At 40.7% G+C, this 25,390-nt stretch overlaps 1 protein-coding gene across 2 annotated transcripts in view; it reads left to right on the top strand.

Moving 5' to 3' along the window:
• Positions 1-25,390, top strand: part of LOC122792307 (phosphatase and actin regulator 2-like) — a 1,188,181-nt gene that overhangs the window by 1,118,613 nt on the left and 44,178 nt on the right. For both annotated transcript variants that reach the window (XM_044060086.1, XM_044060087.1), the window contains one exon: positions 25,143-25,280. In XM_044060086.1, coding sequence (XP_043916021.1) covers positions 25,143-25,280 — 138 coding nt within the window. The remainder of the gene's footprint in view (positions 1-25,142; positions 25,281-25,390) is intronic.

Raw genomic sequence — 25,390 nt, 5'->3', positions numbered from 1 at the left:
TAAAACAGGATGGTGCTGCGGTAGCATTGTCGCCTCACAGTAAGACGCTGTCCGGTTCGATTCTCAGCTAGAGCGTCTTCTGCGTGGAGACATGCGTGAATGGGTGTACCTTCGTTGAAGGTTGTGCGCCAGGGCTGGTAACTCGGCACATAAAAATCAACTACCAATCATTAGTGGACCGGAGTTCTGCTGTGGTGACCCCTAACCGGGAAAAGCCGAAAGACACAACAACAACCATCTAAAACAGGATTTTATAAACATGTTTTAAAAGGGGTGAAAAATGGCTTGTACAGCTGTAATCTTGCCAAATATAGGACACATGTGAAAACATTCTGGGACTTTCACATTTAGGGAGCTGGGATCGAGAAGACTGCATTGGTCAAGCTACCATTTGTAGAATGGTAATTGTTACTACTGCACAGATACAGCAGTAAATACTTTACTAGAAAAACAACTTCCTGTGAGGGAAAAGTTCATTTGTTCTTAATTACTTGCATTTTGTGTTGCTTTATTGCCTTCTTCTATTTTATATATTGTGATTTATTTTCATTACACTGTGCTTTACTTGTATTCTGTTTTTACTTGCATATTTAAACTAGGGAAGAGACCACAGCTGTGTTGAGTCACAAAGAAATTAGAACAGGTCAGGTAAGGTTAATTGCCTGTGAAGTGAGTGTGGAGCTAGGAACTAAACCTTTTATTTAAGGGGTAAAGTAGAACATTCCAAGGCTTTACTAGAAAAGCTCACCCAAACTCTGCCACAACTTGCTGTGAGAGAAAGGTTAGTTTGTTCTTGATTTTTTGTATTCTGTGTTGCTTTATTGCCTTCTTCTATTTTGTTAATTGTGATTCATTTTCTTTTACAATGCATTTTACTTGTATCCTGTTTTTAATTGCATGTTTAAACTAGGAAAGATACCACAGGTGCACCTCTTGTGAGTTGCACATAAATTCAGTTTTCCCCATCCTCCGACCCTGGTGCTGTTGTGTTTTTAAACTCAACTGTCTTTCTAGTTGCCTGCCCCTTATGTTAATTTGAACACATATCTCATTCTCTCTCTTCTTTCATTGGCTGTTGTGAGTAAGCACAAAATTATCATTTGAAATCACTCCCCTTCAACTATTTAAATTTATTGGCCATCCCACCATATTCCATAGAACTGTAATACAAAGTGCCTTCCACTTCCGATCTATCTTGCTCTTTAAAAATTAGTGGCTCTCCACTTAGATAGCTAGAGCTTAAATTACGTTCTCTTTCATATCTAACCTCTTAGTGTACACTGCAGCTCTTAGGATATTAAACCATTTTTACTATAATACCTTTAAAATCTGCAACATTTTCTCCAAAGACCACGAATTACTGGAGAGCCCACATTCTCCCTCTCAGTAGTCATCTTGGCATTAGTGCTTCTGTTTTGCTTCTGGTGAGAGAAGGAGCATATGAACATTATATCCTGGAGACTGCTGATCACCGTAAAGCCTCATAACTGCTTCATGGGTGCCAGTTTGGAATTTGTGCTTATATTTTGCTCCTGGTGAGAGAAGGAGCAGAGTGCATAGATTCTTGTCTCTTATGGTTGGGAGGTGATTGTCTGTGCTTGACCTCCCTGATTGATCTATTTGCTGTTCAAGGCATCTACTAGGAAAAGACTACAACAAGCCTACAGACCCTTACATCACCTGAGACAAGAATGTGGATCAACAAATAAGCTGTGGCCTGCTTCTCATCTTGGGATTAATGCTACTGTTTTGCTTCTGGTGAGAGAAGAAGCAAATGAACAGTGTATCCCAGCAGAGTAAAGCTTTGGTGAGACCAACGCTAGTAGTAGGCAGTAGCCAGTCAGGTGACTCTTCTCTTTTCATCATTCTTGACAAGCTAACTCTTTCTTTTCAGTAAGTACTGCATGATTTGCTTCTAACTTCAGAATATCTGCCTAAATACTTTATCCATAAATCATCAGGCTCTACTTATTAGTTTCCCCTCAAGTGTTTGGCAGTGCCCTGTGTAGCCACAGACACCTTTGAGTTGACATTTTTTGCTGTAAAAGCACCATTGAAATTTCACCAGTACCTAGTTGCACAAGGCAACTAGTATGCAGTGACAAGCACTGACCCCAGAGTTGCAAATCAGATACTCCTGACATTACTTTATATTCTCACTCCAACTGTCTAACCAGTTAAAAGGGTCTTTTGCCATGGGTGTGACCTTTCCCGATATCTCTGTTACCAGCTTGGTGGATATTGGCATTCTGAAGCAATGTAGAAATTGCTTTGTGTTTACTGACAACCGGTTACTTCTCAAACAAGCTGATATGGTATGTGAGAAATGTGTGTCACTGGAGGCAAAGCTCTCACATAAAAGCACTCCTTATGTCAATAATGTTGTCAGCATTACACACTCAGCACCCATTACACACAAGTCACATAGACCCACATATGCTGAGGCACTTAAATGTAATCTACCTAAACCCCAAAGACCTCCTAGATGAAGTACACATAGCAAACATCCTCATCAATCCAGAATGCACCCTTCCATAACTAAACCCACATCAACACATACAGCTACATCTCATGGAGTCTCTACTTTTAAGCCCATATTGCAAGCTACCACAGAATCCAACATTCTAGTCATTGGAGACTCCAATGTGAGACACACTGATGTTCCTCTCACCAGGCTGAGTAAGGAGGAGGCCACTGTCAGTTGCTTATCAGAGGCCAGCATCTGCCACATTGTGCACATACTCAGGTCATTGGACCACAAGTACCAGTATGACTCAGTCTTAGTCCATGTGGGTATAAATGACCTGAGGCATACCTCCCTACACTATATGAAGAGAAACATTGTGGAGCTCTTGGAATGTGTGTCACAGGCTGGTATGAGCTTAGGATTGAACTACTAAATAAAAACATCACTGACAAACTAATAACTCTAAACCAAATAGTGAACCAAGAAGGGAACAAGAACTATCTAAAAAAAATTTAAAACTTAAACAGTTTATTAATTTAACATAGGATAAGCTTTTTCATCCCTTAAAAGAGAGACTTCATCAGACAAATTAAAATCACTTTCATCTGATATTTAAAATCCCTTCCATTAAGTCATATGACATAACCTACCCTTCCTTTAAAGGCACAGAAAAGTACAAAAGCAAAATAGTGTTCCTTAAAAAGAAGTATTCTTCCAAAACAATAATCATCTTAAATAAGATTAAATATATATATATATATATATATCAATATATATTTATAGAAAAATTATAAAAAAAGTAAAAAAAAAATAAAACCATTATCTTTTAATAAAACCTATCATCTAGACAATGCATTCAACCTTACAACACAGTTGACAGTACAGTATTAATTTAAACCAGGCCAAGCATTTGCATTGAAAAGTAGCGTCCACACTAGTTCTTTCTGTTCCAAAACAATGTAACTGGCCCACCTTTGATGATTGTTCAGTACTATCAATGGCCATATATTTAAAAAATGGCCCTCATCTGCCACATGGTTTGCTAATGTATTATTCATCTTATTTTTGGTGTCATTCTAGGGGGTACAGTATTTGTCAGCATGGAAGGAGATGGTCAACAGACCATGCTGCTTTGTCACGAATTGTCTACACCTCTCCCCCTCTAGGCTTTTGAACATTAGCTAAAACATTGTCCTCCACCATACTGCCTTTTTTAGGAAATGACAAACTGAAATACTTCTGACATAGCAAGTCAAAACCAAAACATCTAAAGGTATTACTGTTCAAGGTTAGGAGTCTAAACAAAAACTTCCACTACCTAGTAGCTCTCTTCACCCTAGAGAATGTTGTCATCTGTGCGATCACTGAGACATGGTTTAAAGTCACAGAGAGTACACATACAGTGCAAGGTTATAATGCCTTCCACATATTTAAAACAGCTGTTACATAGACAGGGACTAAAGGTGGACGTGTCTCGATTTACATCAAAAATAAATATACCTCAAGGCTGATGAAACAGGACAATCCACATTCAGATCACCATAGGCAAAATCCAATACCACTTCTTTGCAAGCTATAGTTCCCCCTGTATGACCCAGGAAACCCATGCCACACATTTCAACTTATTGGAAACATCCACCATCCAACCCAATACCATATTCATGATCAACTTTAATTACCCCACTATTAACTGGGAATCCTATATGACACCAAACGTTCAGGTACTGAGATTCCTGGATTTTGTAAACACAGCATTCCTGGACCAGATTATCAGTACACCATCAAGGAGTGAACCATACTGGATATGGTCCTCACTAATATGGAAGAGTGCTGCATACCCCCAGTAAGGTCAGACCACAAAATGGTCTCCTTTGAAGTAAAAACAAAAGCTGGAACCCCAACTAGCCCTGGTATATTCAGGAACTACTCTAAAGCTAACTTCCTACTATTTGAGTGATACCCTGGCAAACTTTCAGGGCCCCATAAACCTTGAGAACACTGCTTCCTATGCAGAACTGTTCACAGAAACCCTATACAAGCATGTGGATAGCTGTGCAGAGGCAGCTGTACCCACCAGGAAGAAGTACAGAACTAACTCAAAAAATAAGCCACCCTGGTGGAATCTCAACATCAGTAGGTTGAATAACAGAAGGAAGAAAATCATGGCAGAAATTAGGAGATGCAGCTCCCACCAGGATAAAAGAACTGTTATTAAACTAAACAAACAACTCAGAGGGCAAATAAAGTCTATCAAAGCCAAATTTAAGGTAAATTCGACTTCCCAGGCCAAGGACAAATGCAGGGCACTCTTCAGCTATGTGTGCATCCTCTGCAGAGCTGATTATAAATGGAGCCACCTATACTGAGTCAGAAGATATAACAAACCGACTGGCTGACAAATTCATCTCCAACTCTACCCACCTCTCCCCATCAATCTTCCCTCAGGAAATAATGTAAGGCCCCCTGCTATCACTAAGGAGCAGGACCTTAACACTCTCTCTAAGGCTAAGAACACTGCCTTAGTGGGCCCAGACAGAATCCCAGAATGCCTTCTAAATAGTATGAAACATGACCTATCAGGCCCCCTGGAGTTGCTGTTTAACTGTAGCCTCCAAACAGGCTTCATGCCTCGTAAATGGAGGCCAGCAACAGTCATCCCTCTGCACAAAGGTGGGCCAACTACAGACCCGTAAGTCTCATTAGTCTCCTATTCAAAGCCATGGAAAGAATTATCATGGACGTGAGGACATACTCCACAGTGAAATAGTAAACCTCTAGACAGTGGGCTCAACCCAATTTGGTTTTGTCAAGGGCAGGTCATGCCTACTCAACCTGTTGGACTTCTTTGAGAATGTCACCAAAGTAATGGATGAGGGCAAAATGGTTCACACTGCATACCTTGACCTGCCAAGGCATTTGACACAGTCCCCCACTTGGGCATTGTTGACAAACTTAAGAGGTTAGGTATAAACCCTTATGTCATCTGGTGGATAGCTAGCTGTCTCACAGACAGGACCCAGGAAGTCAGAATTGGGGGGTCCACCACTACAGAGAGACCAGTTACAAGCAGAGTCTCTCAGGGATCAGTCTCAGGATTGCTGCATTTTGGCATTTACTTCTCTGAAATCAAGGCCAACATCATTGGCCTCTGGCTGACTGCATTTGCAGATGATTGCAAATTAGGAGCTGTCATTGAATCACCTACCAACACAGATGTTCTCAAGGAAGGCTGACACAGACAAACAACTGGTGCCAGAGCCATGGGCTAAAACTAAATGCCAAGAAATGCATTATAGTATACTTTGGGAAGTCATTCACCCCTAATAACTATTATACTGACAACACACCCCTAAGAGTTGACCCTGTAGTCAGGGACTTGGGGGGACACTTAGACAGTAATGTAGCCTTTGACCATCATGTGTCTACAATGGTGAAGAAATCAATCTGTGTTGTGCAACCTATAAACAAAGGTATGGCATCTAGGTCCAAGGAAGCCATGGTTCCACTGTTTTTGGCATTCATCAGTCCTATCATTGTGTACAGTGCCCCCTTTGGTATATACCTAACCAGGCATATCCAACAACTGAAACATTCACAGAGGTTCCTCACTAAAAGAACACAGGGCATAAGTAACATGTCCTGTGCAGACTGCTTCACAGCTCTGTTATTTTATTCATTCTTTTACATGCTCTTGAGTGAGAGGAGATCTATGCCTGGTGTACAAGGCACCCTCACCCCACTCTGATGGACCTCTTCCATATCCACAAAACAAACTGCACCAGAACCTGTTCTAAAGACTTAAACCTGGAATGTGATATGAATAAGACCTGCTGGAGAGACAGGTATGTATCCTAGAGACTGCTCTTTCTGTGGAACAGGATCCCTCATCCTTGTGAAGCAGAATTCCTCCCTAACCCAATTCAAGTATAACTTGGACAATTGGATGGGCAACAGCAAATTCATCCTTGGTTTGGCACCTATATCCCTAATGGACACAGGCAGCCTTTATATGGTTTATCTCCGAGGATCCTGCTTGTAAATGTTTCATCTCCCAGGCCCATGCTTACACTTATCAAGGGTATCAGAACTTGTCAGAGATACGGGCGGCATGGCTAGGCTTAAAAATGTCCTTGTGATTGTTAGCCTAGTAAACACCTATGAACAAGTGTAAAATAAAAATAAAACAAGAAGTGTAACACAAGACTCCCAAAGGAACAGTTTAAGACTATGAAATAAAGACCAAATGATACAAGATTTAAAAGACCACGTGGTAAAGTTAATGCTCACTAAGACCAAAGCTAACCATTAAGTGACAGATGAAAAGAAGATATGCTTTAAAGTGTCTCTGATATTTCCTGAGCATGAGAATTTTCTCTGCCAAGCATTCAGTAGATTGCAGAGGTGTGGCACCCTGATAAGCAAAGATTTGAATACTTGAAGTCTCTAACTGCAACCCTTGTGTCACCAGCAAAGCCAGATTAGCTGAGCACAGGGTATGGGATGGATAATACCAGTCAACAGGACCAAAACCAAAGAATGGCACTTGCTAATTGCCATTGGATCTTTGAATATCCCAGTGAATGCCATTTTAGTACAGTAAGTAAAACAAAAAACAGATTGAAATGGATTATTGATGTTACTGCTTCTCAGCTAGAAATCCAAATGTGCATATTCCACCATCTCAAGAGTCTTACGAACAAATGGAAGGTGAGAGATAGGTCTGCAGTTGTCATTATCATCAGGCATAAATCCAAGCATTTTTAGGACTGAGGTAACAAAGTCCTTTTTCAAAATAACTAGAAAAACCCTATCCCTAAGTGGTGTGTGATTAATTTGGTACAGGCATGGAACCAGTACCTCCAGGCAAGCGTGTATGAGCTTGATTGTTTAGACAAATAGTTTGCAAACATTAAGTTAGCAGTGTCTAGTTATGTACAGTTTTGCACACGAGCTCACATTCTTTCTTTCAGTATTAGAGTCAGGATCCAGCGCAATTATAGTCGTATGAATACTGAAAGCTAGAGAAACAAAATCATTGTAATTGGATGAATTAAGCTCGACCATTTAAAAATAGTAAATGTTCCCTAAAAGAAATCGTGTGCTTAGTGAGCATACTTTATGCTATTCCACATCTGATCAGGGCAAACTGTGCAGCAGGATAGCAGGTAACCATTTCATAGTCTTCATCAGAACTTTCCAGGTAGTGAAGCAAGCTGGACTGCGCAGCGATCTTCACCACTTGGGGACAAACAATTTGTCCCATTGCTGCTCCAGAGATCTCTTGGGGCAAGTATAAAGGCTTCTTCTGTGATACTTGTGCGGGGTATACAAAAAAGTGATTGTCCAGTGAAAGCTTTAAAAACGTGTCCCTTACCAGATAGGTATGACAGTACCTGCACAGTGAACTTTGACCAGATGTCTGAGTTCACAGAGCTCAAGGATGAGTCATGGCAAAAAATGGAGTGGTCATAAAAGAATTAAGAAGCACAAAAACAAACACAAACTGAACTACAAATCCCCAAATGAAGAAAACAAATGACTCCAAGCCACAAGTGAGGCAAAGTTAGCCCTTTCGTTTACTTAATTTAAAAAACTTCTTCAGACCAAAAGATAAAATAATTAAGACTAGGAGATCAAGAGATCATCGGGACCTGATGAAAGACCTCAGTGAACTGAATCTTAGGCACTGTACTTTTACACCTGCTGACACAAAGCAGTTTCATAGAAGTCTTGAGTTTATCAGACCAATGCTTATGCGGTGTTCCATGACTAGATTATAGGGTGCTACTTAGGGTGATCGATTGATAATGAACCATACAAAGCAGTGGTCTGACCATATGACAGGCTCCACCACCAAGTTACTTGTCAGAATACCTGACAGAAGCAAAAAGTCTAGAACATACCTAGGTTTGTGGTTAGCAGAGGCAACAACCTGAACAAACCTGAATCTCTTAGTAATATAAATGACTTTTTTTCATAAAATTCTCAAACTCTTCATTAAGTCTGATGTTGAAGTTGCCCAAAATAAGCCTATGGGTGAAGTCAGCAAGGAAGAGATAAGGTGAGCAGTGGGTGAAGAGATACCCTCTATACACTCCTGTACCCAAGGTAAACTCAAAGGAATTAGTAACCCCAACTCAATATCTGTTAGTTCACTAATCAGATGTTGAAATATTGCAACCCCCTTACCCCAGCAGCCTGATCTGGTCAGTGGTGGTGCACAACAGAGCATCATAGTGGCACTGAGGCCACAGCGATGGGGCCAAAAGTTTCATCCAACCTCCAGGTTTGTGCTATGAACACTAGGACTGAACAGTGCAGCAGTTTGGATATCATACCCAACTTGCTCTGAATTGACCTTGTGTGTGAGCACAACACCCCTGGCGATGCAGCAGCAGAGCAGGTCCCATCTGTTGGCCAAACAACATCATGGGTACTTCATACAAAACTGGACTAGGTCTGTCTGCGTAATGTTTCATGCTGTATGAGTTGCTTCGTAAAACAGGTACAGGCCACAAATTAGACACTGAGGTGCCTTTCTGCCAGTGGAAGCAGCAGCTTGCCCAAAGGTTTTTTATGGATACCCAGTACTTGCAGGTATGTAATATACTCTGTAAAAACATGGGAGTTAAAAAGATAAAAAGCCAGTAAGTTGTTCTATCATATACCTTGGAAAATTATATAATTGAGGAAATAATGCTAAAAATTAAATGGTAACAAAATAAAATAGTAAAAACTGGCAGTAAAAAAAGTGAATAATTTACTTAAGGACCTTAAAACAAGAAATGGCTGTAAAGATAGCAAAAGAATCACAGCAAGTGATGAAGTGAAGCTATTAAGACACAAAACTGGAATATTGGTCACACTTTGAAACCCAAGTCACATTCTCCTATAAAGCCATGATTACCCACAAATGTCTGGAAATCATAAACAGGAAGAAGTTAACAATAGATAAAATGGCTCCAAAGCCACAGTAATGGAATATTTTAACAAAATAATCCAAAATAAAAAAGGCTGACAGAAATCTGACAGAGATGCTGTAGCAGATACCAGTAAAACTCTTTTGTCACACAGAGTAAGTCAAAGGCAGTCCTTCTAGTATATGAGAGTAGGCCAACTAGCAGGAGATTGTAGAAGACCAAAATGTCCACATCCACTATCCAGAAGAGTGAGTCCAGAAGCAGAAATGATAGGAGCAATAGAAAAATCACAAATCAGTCACCAGAATATTTCACACTGACAGATATCCTCAAACAAGCAGAATTAGCTGGAAGGTAGCAACTAACATTTACAGTCACTATTTCAGGATAGATGATTTTATCAGGACAGCCAGGGTGATGCCAAGAATGCCTCACATACCAGGCAGTAATGATGTCCTTCCTCATCATGGTTGCAGTATTCTTCACTCTTGAGATATCCTGCTGAGGATAGATGAACATCTGGCCAGCGTACCAAAGCCTTTACACCTTCCAGTTACCTTACATCAGGTTTATGTCCTATGTGCAAAGTTTAAGGTACATATATTTGATGTACGAGCACCATATCGCTCAACATCTTAGTGTAAGAAATATGGACAAAGCCTGACAAAATGGCTAGACAAAGGACCAAAAATAAGGACAGAATAATACTCTTATAAACTTAGAAAATTTGTAGAGTAACAGTTTTTGTGTTAACATACATTTTCTGAAGGATCTGAAGTCTGAAACTCAAATGTATGTCATTATTCAGTGATGTCACGCCTCAAATCATCCCAGTGATTTGCCAGAAAACCACAAATTTTGTGAGGAAAAGACCAAAAATATGAGGCGAAAATCTGGACAGTTGAGATTGTGATCAGCACCTAATCCTCAGAACTTCTTTGCCACCAGTCTGAATGCTTCCTTTGAATTCGGTCTGCAGGTTGTTCACCAAGTTGGTTCAACTACCGAGCTTACTGAAGATAAGTGCTCCATTGGTGTCTCTTCCTTCCTTTTACTTTAGTTTGTATGTCTTCCAGGAAGGGAAAATGAGCATGGGAGGCAGATGCTCCATAAAGACAGACATGAGAAGTGCCTTTTTTTGTTTGGGTGCTACACAAGACCACACGTGGTGTGAGAATTGTCGGCCATTTCTCCTTAAGACACTCTCCACAGTTGTCTGTCATCTCCTTCCATTTATTTGGAGAATCACCACTTTAAGCTGAATCTATCCATACTGACATTAAGCCATCACTTAAGAAGAAAGCCAGAAAGGCGCATACTGACCATGCTGCTCTCCATTCTCCATTGAATGTCTCCATCAAGTTGGATGAAGAACTTAAGGACCATCTGGTGCCAACTTCAGCTCCTTCTGCAGTGACCTATTTGAAGGCCGACATGGAGCTGTCTACCCTCAAGTCCACTGAGGCTGTGCCTTCATCTGCTGCAGATGTAGAAGGGAAACCATCACTGATTGCATCAGAAAGGTATAGGGGGATTCCTCATATACTTGTTAGGAAATGTGCCTGATACCATCATTGAGTCTAAGTAGGGGTCTTTACCTCCTAGATTTGTTAAAGCTGATGTTTCTCTGGAAAAAGAAGCAGAGGACTAAGCTTGTGGTCCTTGTGGCTGTGGATCCACATAAAGAATGGCAGGATTTTACTCAAAGGCTGTTCAATGCTCTTATAGCTATAAGAAGCCCCATCAAAGATTATTGCTGCTGCTTTTGTTTCCTGGTCTTCCACTCCTTCCAAACATCCTAGCATCTCTGATTTATCTGGTGAAGAGTTAAGACTATGGAAGAACTGCCCTTTGGGAATACTGTGGTTCATATGATGGAACATTCTGACTTTCAGAAAAAGGTATTATAAACTTTTGCAGAGAGAGTCTCCTCTACCTTCTCCAGTCCTTCCAGTGCTGGATGCCCTTTTGGATACTCTCATTGCAGCTTCTCAGTCCCCTGATTCTCAACCTCCTGCCCCTAACAAGTTGAACATGTTCTGTAAAGTTACAGATTCTCAAAGGTTTTTGTATAAAAGCATTTCCTCTAATCCTGTTGTTAGTTCTGTGGCCACTGATAAAAATCTAACTTGTTGCCAAGTTGCTGTTTTCTTCTAAGCTTTTACTATTGATAAGGATAGCCAAGCCATTGGCAGGTATATACTTCTGCTATCCAGGGCTATTAACTACCAGACCTAGTTGACAAGATGTATCCTGGATTTTCTCTCCAAAGTTGGGAGCATTCTAGCTAACATGCCTGATTCAGAGGGTAAATCTTCTCCCATTTTCCATTTGAACTCTGTTTCTCAGATGGCTTGTTGTTACATTAAATGCAGTTATAGTGCTACTGATGCCTCCTCTAGGGCAGCTACATCTGGATCTGTAATGAGGAGGTATTCTTGGTTGCACCTCCAGACTGTGCCTGACGACATCAAAGACAAATTATTATACTCTCCCTTAGACAACCAGAATCTGTTTGGCAGTGCTGCTGGTGAATTGTTGAAGACCCTTAAGGATCAGGGTAAAGTTATGCAGGATCTGAAACAAATCTCTGTCTCTCCTTTTCCTCAGTTTCAGAAAAATGATCCACCTAAGTCTTCTTTTGTCCATAGGCAGTCTAGACAGCCTTCTATGGGCAAGAGGGCTTCTAGGAGAGGTTTTCAAGACTGGCCTTTTCAGAATTGTAAGGGCCAGAATCCTCCTTTCCCTGACAAATTTGCTTCTGTTTGACAATCAGCCACTCCTACTGTTTGGCCAGGGTCCTCTGTCCCTCAAGTTGACTCTTTTCCTGTTTGCAAAAGATAACAACAGATGTTTGCATGCTTTCCATTATCCAAAATGGTTATTTTATGATCTGGGAGTCCCTTCCTCTGTTCTCAGGCCTTCCTCAACCTTCTTGTCTGCACCCACATTTTCCTTGAGTTCTTCAGGATCTGGTAATACAGGGAACCATCCAGCCTGTCCCCTTTCTTCAGGAGGGAATAGGTTTCTATTCCAAGATGTTTCTGGTTCCCAGGGAGGTGAGGTTGTGGAAGATCATTTTAGATCTGTCCTTTCTCAAGGTTCACTCTTTCAGGATGTTGTCTGTTCAGACACTTTTTTCCTTTGTTACTTCTTCAATCCTTTTTGGTGGGAGGGTGGCCTAATGGTTAAAAGTGTTTGCCTTACAAACACAAGGTGCAGAGTTTGAGTCTCACAAGGGATAATTGGCTAGGCTTAAAATGGCTCGCAAGGGCAGTTAGCTTAGTACTACTCTATGAACCTGTGACCCTGGATTTGAAGGCCACTTCCTATTCACCCACATTCCTGTTCACCCTCTCTTTAGAAAGTTTGTACATTTCTTGGTCTCTTCCTTTTATTGTCAGTTCTCTGCTTTGCCTCTTGGTCTTTCAAGACGCTAGGTAGATGTTCTTCGTGTTTCACTGTTGCAGTTATTGCATTTGGGTAATCTGCTGGCAGGTTGCCCTCAATCAGCCTGATTAACAAAGTCTTGGGTCCTGCATCGGTTGCTGTCCCTTCTTCCATGATGTCAGCTCGTCAGGGGTATAAAACATTCAGCCGATGCCATTACATCAGTCTTTCTTGCCGCGCGGTGCCCGAAGCAGAAGCAGTTCGCAAGTGCCGGTCGGCCAACTCCTGAAATTTTCGTTTTTGGAGTTTCAGAACTGAAGTCTTCAACTAAAAGCTAAGTACGCCGTTGGGGAAACTTTTTCTTGCTCCTTACTGATGTCAGTAAAAGTTAATAATTGCATTACTTGTGGGAAGCAAATACCTCATAAGGATTTTCATTTGTACTGTATTCCTTGCCTAGGCCCTGACCACAACGTGCCTTGCTGTCAGTTTTGTGCTAAATTTAATCAACGCACGATTAAACCTCAGTATATTTTGCTTCTAAATATTTTGACTCAAGATTTAATTATCCAGAAATGTCAATTGCAATCTGACTACCGGAATACCTAAAAAATGCAAAGAAAAAGACAGAGACAGACTGTCGAGGTCCAAAACCGACGACGACGCTTCTCCTAAGCCAGTCGCCAGTTCGCCGGTACTCAGTGAGGTGCTTTCGTAGCCTCTGATACCCACTACTTCTGATTCGCAGGCCTCTACTGAGACCCATTCGGAGTCCAGCATGCCGCGAGATGCATCAGTTATGGAACCTGTGGATGCCTCTACCTTAGATGGGTCTGGAGCCTCTGTGCAGGCACTGGCTTCCGAGAGTGTTTTCAGGCCTACAGATTTGTATATTAGACCAATGCCATCTTCAAAACTAAGGCCAACATCTAAATCTGTGTCTAAAAATCTGATGCCTGGGCCACATGTGCAGGACCCTATGCCTAAAAAACAAATGATCAAAATGGCTGAAGATTTAATTACTCGGATCGGGGTAGCCAACCCCCTCCTTCTAAGAGGCCTAGGCAAGACATTGATTATGAATCCTCTGAACAGGATTCTATTTCTTCTGACTCTTCTAATGAACAGGATTTGTCTATTCCTACTTATGTGGACTCTGATGCAGAAGATTCCATTCCTTCTGCTTCTCCCCCTGAGGATTTTTCTTTTGGGAAAACTGTACATACCTTAAGGGAACATTTCCACTGGGAAAGTCAGGATTTCTCTGAATCTAAAAAGAGACTTAGGGATTTTCTTCTTCTTCCTCAACATAGGCCTTTGGCTATACCTCCTGTTCTAGACATTGTTGTTGTTGTTTTTTCAGAATCTAGTATGACTCCTGATTCTCTGCCTCCAGCTCCTTGTAAGCCAGACAGATACTACAGGGTTCCTGATTCCCACAAATTACTTTTCAAAAATCCTATTGCTGATCCTGAAACTATTTCTCAGGGGAGCCCAGACATAGATCTTTTTGCCTCACCCCAGAACTATCAGTTGGACAAATTCTGCACAAAAAATCATCACAAAAAAAGCTTGGAAAGTGGATGTTCTATCGTTCAGCTGGAAAAAACTATCAGTCTATGCTTTTCCCCCTCTGCCTCTGCTCTCCAAAGTTCTACTAAATGTCAGACAGGACAAATCAAAAATTATTCTGATTGCTCCAGACTGGCCTCACCAACACTGGTACCCACTCCTGCGCAATGTGTCACACCTTCCTCCGTGGCACCTGCCTTAGACAACTTACCTACTGTCTCAGCAGAACTACCAAATTCTGCACACTCAGCTCCAAACTTTGAATCTTGCAGCGTGGCTGATCAACTCATTTCACCCATGGCTTCCCTCAGCAAACCTGTGATGGATGTCATTTTGGAGGCTAGAAGGCCTAGTACTAGAAAATCTTATGCTGACAAATGGAAAAGATTCTGTGCCTGGAACCAATCACAAGGAATAAGCACAGCAATGCCCAATATTCCTCAGATTCTACAATACTTAACTGAGATGCTTCACAATATCTTTTTCTTCCATAAAAATCCATGCCTCTGCCATTTCAGCTCATTACAATGCAGAACCTCCCCTCTTCTCTCATCCTCTGCTAAAGCAGTATCTCAGAGGGGCTACAAATTTAAGACCTCCCAGGAGAGCACCAACTCCTGCATGGGACCTCAATTTTGTTTTGGAAAAACTCACTTTCTCTCCTTTTGAGCCAGCCGCTACTGCAGACCTAAAATTTCTCTCCTGGAAAACAGCTTTCCTTTTAGCAGTCACTTCAACTAGAAGGATTTCAGAATTACAGGCTCTTATGGCAGTGGAGCCTTTCATTATTTTTCATGCGGATAGGGTGTCTCTCAGGACCAATCCATCTTTCATGCCTAAGGTGGTATCCAGTGCGGCTCTTAATCAGACCATTCATCTGCCAACTTTCTTTCCCAATCCACAGAACAAGGGTGAGCATATTCTGCATTCATTGGATGTATACAGGCAACTTGGATTCTACTTAAACAGGACAAAATCTCTAAGAAAATCTGAACAACTATTGGTGGCATTTGCTGCATGTGCAGAGGGAAAGGCTGTTTCAAAGCAGACTATTTCCAAATGGATAAGCCATTGTATTCGTTTCTGCTATATGCACCATGGTAAACCTATCCCCAAGGGGATCAGATCTCATTTCACCAGGGCTGTATCTACTTCTGCAGCCTTTCTCAGAGGGGTTCCTACCAGAGACATTCTAGAAGCTGCTACCTGGAGCTCAGTTCATACGTTCACCAAACATTACTATTTACCTCTGTTCTCTAAATCCAGAGCTGACTTTGCCACTGCTATCCTGCAGGGCCTTATAGCTGCTCCTAATGCTCTATAAATCGATCCTCCCAACCATAGCTTTGTGATTCTACCCAAATGTAGTGACTGCAACAGTGAAACACGAAGAACATAGTACAGTTGTGTACACTTACCATAAATGTAGATGTTCGAGTGTATTCACTGTTGCAGTCCTGGTTACCCACCTTCCAGCCCCCTGTTTTTCTCTTACTATACCTCTCCTTTCTTTTACTATGATTAAAAGCCTTTTTGGTGTGTTTGCTTTTGTTTGGAGGTATATTTTTTTGTGTTTTAAATTATATACATACATATCTCTCTCTCTCTCTCTCTCTCTCTATATATATATATATTGCTTCCCATTTGGGGGGCACCTGACATCTGGGGCAAGAAAAACTGCTGTAATGGCGTCGGCTGCATGTTTTATACCCCTGACGACCTGATGTCATGGAAGAAGGGACAGCAACCGACGCAGGATCCAAGACTTTGTTAATCAGGCCGGCTGAGGGCAACCTACCAGCAGATTACCCAAATGTAATGACTGCAACAGTGAATACTCTCGAACATCTACATTTATGGTAAGTGTACACAACTGTACTTTACCAAATGTCTGGCCCCTGTGGTAGCCTTCTGCAGACTTCTGGGAATTCAGATATTTTGCTTCCTCTCTTGCCTTGTCTCTTGACTCTGCTGGCAGAGTCACTGGATTTCCCTGAATCCAGGTCTGCCTTTCAGTTTCCCCTCCCTACTCAGGTGCTGTACACAGATGCTTTCAGTCAAGGTTGGGGATCCTCCTACAACAACCTTAAAGTCCAGTGTCTTCGGTCCATCAATAACTGGCAGACCATATCAACGTCAAGGAGATGAGTATTCTAAATCTAGCTCTCCAGGCCTTTCACTGTCTTTGCGTTCTAGGTCTGCTAATGGTTTGTAAAGACAATACCATGGTCATGTGGTTCATTAACAAACAAGATGACACAAAATCTTACCTTCTTTCCAGGGTGTCTCTTCAGGTTTGGGATTTTGCAGTCTGCCATCACTTGGTTCTTCAGGCAGTTCACATTCCATCAGAGAACAGTCTTGTGGCAGACTTTTTGACAGGTCCAGGACAAATCCTCATGAATGGATGCCTCACAGGGAGGTGTTTCTGGACATTGTACATTGGTCGGGTACTCCTCAATAAGATCTTTTTCCTCCCCTCTTAACAGACAACTTCCCCAGTTCTGTTCAAGAGTGCCAAGTCCTCCGGCTTGGAAAGTGGACACCATGAGGGGATGTTTCTGTATGCTTACTCCTCGGAAGGGGATGTTTCTGTATGCTTACCCCTCTTTTCCTCTACTACCCAAGGTCCTGCACAAGATCATGCAGGACATGCCCAGAATCTTGCTGATGACATGCTTTTGGCTCATATGGCACTGGTTCCCCTTTCTGTTTCATCTTGCCAGGAGCAGTCCTCACAAGTTACCTCACAGGATGGATCTGTAAACACAAGACAAGGGATCTCTCATTCACCATCACTTGCCCACCTTTTACTTGACACTTTGGATGATAGGGTTTTGATTCTTTTTAGACACCAATTTCTGAGGACGTACTTCAGATTTTACATAAGGCTAGAAAACTTACTACTATAAAAGCCTGTGTGACTAAATAAAGAGATTTTTTTGTTTAGTGTCTCAGGCATGACCCGGACCCTTGGTCATTTCTAATTTGTCTTAGTTGTTCAATCCTGGCTTGGCATATTTATCTGTTAATGCTAATTTGTCTGCCATTTCCACTTACCTGCCTCTGAATCCACCTATGGCTTCAAGTTTTGAAGTCAAAACAATTTCTGAAATGCAGCTGTCATTTTTGACCTCCAAGAAAGCCTGTTTTTCCTTTTTGGGACCTTAATTTTATTCTTGAGAAATTGACAGTCGCGTTTTAAACCTGTAGTTTCCTCTACCCTACAATATTGTAATTGGAAAACTGTATTGTTGATGGCTCTTACTTCTGTCAAGAGGTTCTCTGAACTTCAAGCACTCATGGTAGTTCCACCCTTTTTAGTTTTTCACAAGGACAGGGTGTCTCTTCGTATCAATCCTTCTTTTTATTCCCAAGATGATTTGTGATATGCCTTTGGATCAGACCAGTTCATCTTCCTTCTTTTTTCCTTTCTCCACAAAATCTTAGTGAGAGGGTTTTTCACACCTTGGATTTCCAAACACAGCTCAGATAATACCTAGACAAGACAAATCAGGAAATCTGAGCAGCTTTTTGTTTCCTTTCATACCAGGAAATAGGGTTTGATGGTGTCTAAACAAATCACCACCTCGTGGATTTCTAAGGCCATTTCTTTTGGGTATTCTTTTCTTGACAAGCAGCTTTTTTCCTTCTTCTGTTAGGTCTCATTCTACCAGGGCAGTGTCCTCTTCTGGTGCTTTTTTCCAAACATCTGGATACTAGATCCATTCTGGATGTTGATGTTTGGTCTTGTGTTCACACTTTCACCAAACATTACAAGTTGTATTGTATTTCTAGGGCCAGAGTGGGTTTTGCCAGAGCCATCCTTCATGTTTTTTGGAGGGCTATTCTGTGGCTTCCTCATCCTCCCATACTTTATAGTAACTTGTGTACACTCCCAAGAGGAAAGAATAGTGCAACAGTGATAAGGAAGGACATAGTACAGTTGTGTAAGATTTTACCGTAACAGTATAGATGTCTTACTTCTTACTGTTGCAATATTCTGTCCTTCACTCCTACCCACTGTTACATTCTGTTGCTTTCCTCTTGGCTCGAAAGTCTTCTATACATCCTTTTCTTATTCTTCCCTTCCTGGATGTACATGTTATTGCTTTCTTCTGGGGTTGCATTGGTCCTTCTAGGGCACTTCAGCTCTGAGGACTAGAAATCCATGCATCACATATATACCTTACGCCTTGCTCATAGGACATACGTTTAACGTACGTTGCTTGAAAGGTGTAAAGACTTTAGTATACTGGACAGGTGTTAGGCTGTCCTTGGCAGGATATTCCAAGACTAAAGAATACTGCAACAGTGAGAAGTAAAACATCTATGGTTATGGTAAGATCTTACACAACTGTACTGTGAATGACTTCAGAAATTGTACAGTGGAAGGATGCATTTCCATGTGCCAGTAATGACTAGGAAAAGTCATCCTAGATGCTAGAATAAACAGAAATTATCCACAAAATAGGAATGACTGCCTCCAAAAACAAACATCTGTGCCCCTAAAAGCACAGGTAAATAAGCTGGGCTTCTTCATGAAGCTGGGTCTTCAGTCTACAAGTTTCATAACACACCTTGAGCTGAAAACAGCAGTAACAATAAAAAGGGACTGGACAATAGTGGTGTGACTTATGTTGCTAGCAGACAATCCTCCATCACCATGCCTGTTCGCTGAAAAGTGCAAAGCAAAAACTGCTAAAACAGTTGTGAAATTTTAATTTTGATAACAAGACTTTAATGTAGTCTTCTAGAATGCTCTTCAAGGCCTTTATCAGAAATATTTCCAATCTATTTAAATATTTATTTAAAAGATCCATATAGCCATTACTGTCTTGGACTTGTACTCACTAATAACTAACATTAGGCCAGAGAGGGTCATTCTGTTTGTATTATAAAACTGTACTATTTCCACTGCTGCTCCCATGGCATAAAGGGATATGTCACAGTTAGCCTGGGTTCAGGTAGTGGCTAGAGTGACTGACAGTGTGGCAGAGAGGGATGGATGTTACTATCCCAGGAGGGGAGACCAGTTACATGGGCATTCCATGTGATACTCTGTTGTAGTATACAAAAAAGCTCAAGCCTTCACAAACAGGTGCTGGATTTATTTTTCAAACTGCAAGTAAGCGATTTTGTTCCAAAAAGCATTTACAAGGAACTTCATCAGACAATTACAACAAAAAATGACTTCCTGGTTAAATATTTTTAAAGCATGACATCACTTCCTGACTCATATTTAAAAGCACAGTGTCTTACACATAAAAAGATGTGATTTAAAAACATGTACATTAAGAAAAAGTGAAACATGTAAATGTGCATGAATAGTAACATGAACCCTGACATTAAAAACTATGAAGTATTTTAAAAAAACAAACACAAAAAATGTTTTTTCATACTATTTACATACATATGAAGTTTCTGACTTAATAATCCTTCAGAAAATGCATGCTGTCACAAAACACATTTTTCTACTAACTTTCTATGGTTGTAACAGCAATATTTTAAACTTTTTAATTGCTGTGACTTCTCTAACTTGAAGCCACTATATAATGACAGACATCAGAGTTTCAGAATTCATGCCCTTCAGAAAAATGTGTACTAGTGCAAAACACATTATTCTAGCGACTTTAACTATGTAACAAGACATATTTTACACTTTGTCCCTGAAGTTATTCCTCCCCACTTGAAATCACTAGATAATGAGATAGTCATTTTGAGTTTCAGACTTCACATCCTTCCTAATATTTACGTACATATGAAATTCTCACAAAAAATGAACTACTGTAAGTAATTCTATCTATTCAGGGCTTTCAGTTTTAAAATACTGGCTATATAGGCATGCTGTCATTTAGTCCAGGCCAGTGTACTGAATCCAAACGGATCTTCCAGCTCAATTCATTCCTCTCAAGGAGATATGGCCATGCACCCCCACTATGTGATGGATTAACTATGTCTAAAACTATAAACTTAAAACTGTGGTTTGGATATTATGTAATATGTTTAGCTAATGCATTGGTTTCACAGTGGTATCTAATATTTCTTAAATGTTCACCAATTCTGTGTTTGAGCTTATGCTCAGTTTTGCCTATGTAAAAGCAAGAGCAGAATTCACATATAGCACAATATACGACTTTCTCAGTAAAGCAACAATACCTGTCTTTAATTTTTATTCTCATCCCCTTAATACTTATTTCATTGACTTCCAATATATAGGGACAGAATTTACGTGATCCACATTTATAAATGTAACCACCCTTATTTGTTTTACCCTGGTGTTCTAATAAAGATTTGATGTTGTGTGCTTCTTGGTTTCGTTTGGTTTTGTGGATTTATTCTCTGTTGTTAGACTGCAGACTGGGAATAGTGCACTGTGAGGGGGTATGGTCAAAAGACGGGCAGGGTGATGGACCTGTCTGACCTGTCTGAACTGTTGCAGGGGTGGGGTCATACGCCACATGTCCCCATTACACACCAACCCCATGAATGCAGCCACAGATAAAGTAAATTGAGGGGGGGCCATGGGGTAGGCCATTAAGTGAAAATCCTCCTACTGGCTAGAAGTTCAAAGCTGCAGTGAGATAGGCCTTCTGCCATTGCTCTCCTGTTATATTGGAAAAAGATAAGGGCTTATTTTAACTGTTTTCTGCACTTCTGTTTTACTGCATATCTGTTGAATCTGTGCAATTGTTTTTTAGTCTCCTTTTGGTGTCTGTTAGTGCTGAATAACTGTTACTGTTTGTGACCTTTGGAGCTTGTAGTGAAATCTTTTGTCTAGAGAGCCCTGGTAGCTTTGAGTTGCCCACCTCTAGTATAAAGTTGATACTGGACACTCCCCCCAGTCACATTACATCAACTCATTCTAATGTTTACCTCTTCCTACTTCAGTTTGCTGCTTGTGCTTTGGAGTTCTACTGCATGTGGTTTGTCGTATTTATTACTGCTTGTTGGCAGCCTCATTAAATTGATGACAGTATTCTGCTGAATTGCTACTTATTTGTGCTATCACTGTTGTGATTGTGAGCTACTGTTTTAAAGCAACCTACTGATTAACTATATTTCATTGCTACCTACTGCAATTCATTACTGTTTAACTGCATTTCATTGCTGTTTAACTGTATTTTTACATGCTGCGAGTTCTGTTCTTTTGACAATAAGTGATTAATCTGTGCTTCATTGTGAGTTTTTTTAACTGTGTTCTTAACCTTAAAATTGAGTAGCATAGTATAGATACAGGTCTCCTGCATCCAGAGCTTCAGATGCATGGTTTTTAACCCTTCTTGAGGTATTCCAGCTACAAATTTTCCCTTAGTAACACTTTGTGTTGTCATCTAATAGTACTACTCTTAGACCTTCCTCCCTTTACCCTCTTAGCTCTTTCACGTTCTGACAAATATGGATGGACAATTTCCTACATTTTCTCCTGCCAGTCTGGTCGATATGGGCATCCTGAGACAGTGTAGCAAATGCCTTGTGTACACAGACAACCCTTTACTACTACCACCCAGGAACACAATTTGTGAGAGATGCAATTACATCAAGCACCTAGTGTCATTGCTCTCTCCTCTACAGACCAGTATATCTGGCACTGACAAGGTTAGCAACACGAACACCACACCTCAAACATCACCCACACCTACACAACACACCCCCACATATGCGGAGGTCCTCAACAAGAGCATACCCAAACAAAAGAGACCTCTGTGGCATAAATGCACGTGAACTCCACTGCCCACCACACCACACACAGTCCATACAACTGTGGCTCACAGCCACTAAGGCCTAAACATAAACCCAACATATTAGTCATAGGAGACTCCATTGTGAGACACACAGATGTGCCCCTCACCAGGCTGGATAAGAAGAAAGTCATGGTTAGTAGTTTGTCGGGTGCCAGAATCCGCCATATCACCAATGCACTCAAGTCTCATAACAGGTACTGTTATGACTCTGTCATAGTCCATGTTGGAGTGAATGACTTCAGACTTACCTTCCTAGACTATATAAAGAGAGAATGTGTCCCAGGCGGGTATGTCCCTAGCCTTAAGCAGCATTCTACCATCACCCAGAATGATGCCTCAATACAAACAGAAAATGATTGACTTGATCAAGCCTGGGATGACATGTCTGACAAACCATGATGTTTTGCCAGAGATGGCCTTCATCTGTCTCCCTTGGGCTTCAGGTTCCTGGCAAAGGCTCTTGCCTTCCCTATAGTGCCTATTTTAGGCGATGCCATGAGGTCAAAATTACCAACATGAAAATTTCATCAAAACATAAATTAAAGGTCATGCTGCTAAATGCTAGTAGTCTAAACATGAAACTGCACTCATTTCAATCATTCTTATCCCTGGAAGAAGCTGACATTTATGCAGTCACAGAAACCTGGTTCAAAGCTGCAGAGAGCACCCCAGCCATACCAGGTTACTCATCCTATCATTCATTCAGACACCAAACTGTGGGCAGCAAAACAAAAGGAGGTGGAGTTGCAATGTATATAAAAGACGTACACACCTCTAGGCTGTCAAACAGTATGATGCAAAGGAAACACTCCAGGTGCAGTTAACAATTATACAAATCATATCTAGCTATAGGCCTCCAACTTTGACTTAAGATGCCTACTCCACCTATCTGGACCTCTTCAAATCTGTCAAGATTCAACCCTTTACACTGGTCCCGGGCGACTTTAACTATCCAACCATAGATTGGAAGAAATACTCATGCCAAAACTCAAATGCCCAGAGATTCCTTGATTTCATCAATGCAAATGCCTTGGACCAGTTCGTTGACACCCCCACAAGAGGTGAAAATATCTTGGACTTTGTATTAACTAACATGAGTAACCACTGCAGCATCCCTACAGTGTCTTTATCCCTGGTAAGATCTGACCACAAAGCCGTCACTTTCAGAGTCACCATCTCCCCTGACCGATCCTCCCATGCCAGCTCCTACAGGATACCAAACTGCTGTTCTAACTCTGGTGTCATGAAGTGGCCTCAGTGTCCAGTTTTTGTGATATTTGTTTTTGTTATCTTGCCCACTATCTTATTCATTTGAGTTGTATGCAGATACATGTAACCATGCTCTACATTAGAAACAATAACAAAACACATTACTGCTTGATTTATTTTATTTGCTTACATTTGTTTACTAGGAAAGTCCAACCAGGCCAAAAGCAATTTTTCAGTGGATGCATGGGAAGAAAAGATGCAGACATACAATGATGCTAGGTGCAAAAAAGTTACGTGAAAGTCAAGAAAAACAATTTGCAAATGGTAAAGGCTACAATAAAGTTTTGAGAGATAAAAACATTTTGGGGATAGTGAAGTAATTTTTACTACATAGAGAGTGAGTGTGAGTGTGAAAATGCTGTGTGTGTAATCATTTAATTTTGAGATATGACACAAATTCCAAAGCTTTAGCTTGATCTCACTGTTCAAAATGCAGCAGTTCTATAATTAACTATCCTGATTCTCAAAAGGATCATAGCTTGTATTATAAAAACATTTTTAAACTTGACCTTCCTCAAGTATAGTTAACTCCACACATAGGAAACGCACTATATTCTATACCACTGGTAAACAGTACAAAGTATTATAATTGCACGACTGTTCCTATTAAAAGGAAATTCACTTCTCACCCAACTGCAAGCTGTAAAAAGCATGACTATGTCAAGGCATAACATACTTCAACTTTTCAACAATTTATTGCATATATCATTACCTAGTAATGCAGCATATAATTACTTTTTTTAATTTGCCATTTAGTTTCCTTGCCTGTTAAAACAAACATGTCTTGGTAAGGGTGTGCAGAGTTACACACACAATCCATAGGCAAATAAACACAGCAGCTGGTTTCTGGTACCATTAGGTCAGATGGCGTAATAGCCTTTTACATCAAGGAATGCAGATCTTCTCATCTCTCTCTACAATGTACTTGAATATTTCCATTTGTTGTATATTTGCAGCCCATAAATTGGAAAGCTTGAATTTTCTGAAGATGGGAACCACAAATGATACACACTGGGGCGAGAGCAGGGCAGTTGATATGTCCTACCAGCCAGCTGGCACATCTGTTATAGTGTGGAAAGAAGAAAAACGTGGGCCGTAATGACTTGATTTATTTTGGCCATGCTGTAGCGTTCTGAGTCCTTGAAAATTGACAGTTAACTGATAAGGAGACAGCCACAATGCATTTTTATTTTGTCCTTCTTTCTGAAGCTCTGCTTAGCACTTCTTGTTTTTCAGATATCAGCTCCATAGTATGTTTCAGTTTTTACATATAACTGCATCAATGAAATTTGAAGGTTATGAGTTGTTAGGAGTGACATGAAAATATTGAGAGAGGTGATACGCAGCAGGTCCAGTAATGGCTAAAAATCATAGTTGGTGGTTCCATGAAAGATGTACAGCCTACTAAAAGAGGTAGCTGTAGGGGATGATAATGCAAATAGGTAGCAAAGACAAGATTGTATTATGGTAAGATTTTGCAGGAACAGGCAAACCTACTGACTTATCCGGTTGCAACTAGATTATTCAGTTTGCTGATTTTGAGTTGGCTAACTATATGAAGACTTTATTATTTTGGTGTTTCTGTTAGTTTGTTCCCTTTCTACAACCTAGTTCTTACATCAAATGAATCTTTCTATGTACTTAAGTATGGAGTATTAATGTTCATTTTACACTGTAGTTGTGTTTGTTCTCCACATATCTTGCTTATGAAGCAGCTTGTGCTCAGCTGCATTCTCTGGTGACATTTTTTATTTAATACTCAATTTTACTTTGATACAGCTCAGTGTGAGGCCAACAGTTGCAGAACTACAAGCACGAAGAATCTTGAGGTTTAATGAGTACGTGGAGGTTTTAGATATTCATGACTACGATCGGCGTGCTGATAAACCTTGGGCAAGACTAACACCTGCTGACAAGGTAAGCGCAGAAAATGTTGACGATAAAATGTGTTCTACAAATGCACTATTGTTGTATGTTCTGAGCATGCTCTTCAGAGTCAAATTGGTTTCTAAAATGGGCTGTTCAAG

Source organism: Protopterus annectens, chromosome 1.part2 (assembly GCF_019279795.1).
Source record: "Protopterus annectens isolate FY-2018-M chromosome 1.part2, PAN1.0, whole genome shotgun sequence".
Taxonomy (NCBI): domain Eukaryota; kingdom Metazoa; phylum Chordata; order Ceratodontiformes; family Protopteridae; genus Protopterus; species Protopterus annectens.
Note: the sequence above shows the minus strand (reverse complement) of the source record. Positions and strands in the feature narration are given on the sequence as shown.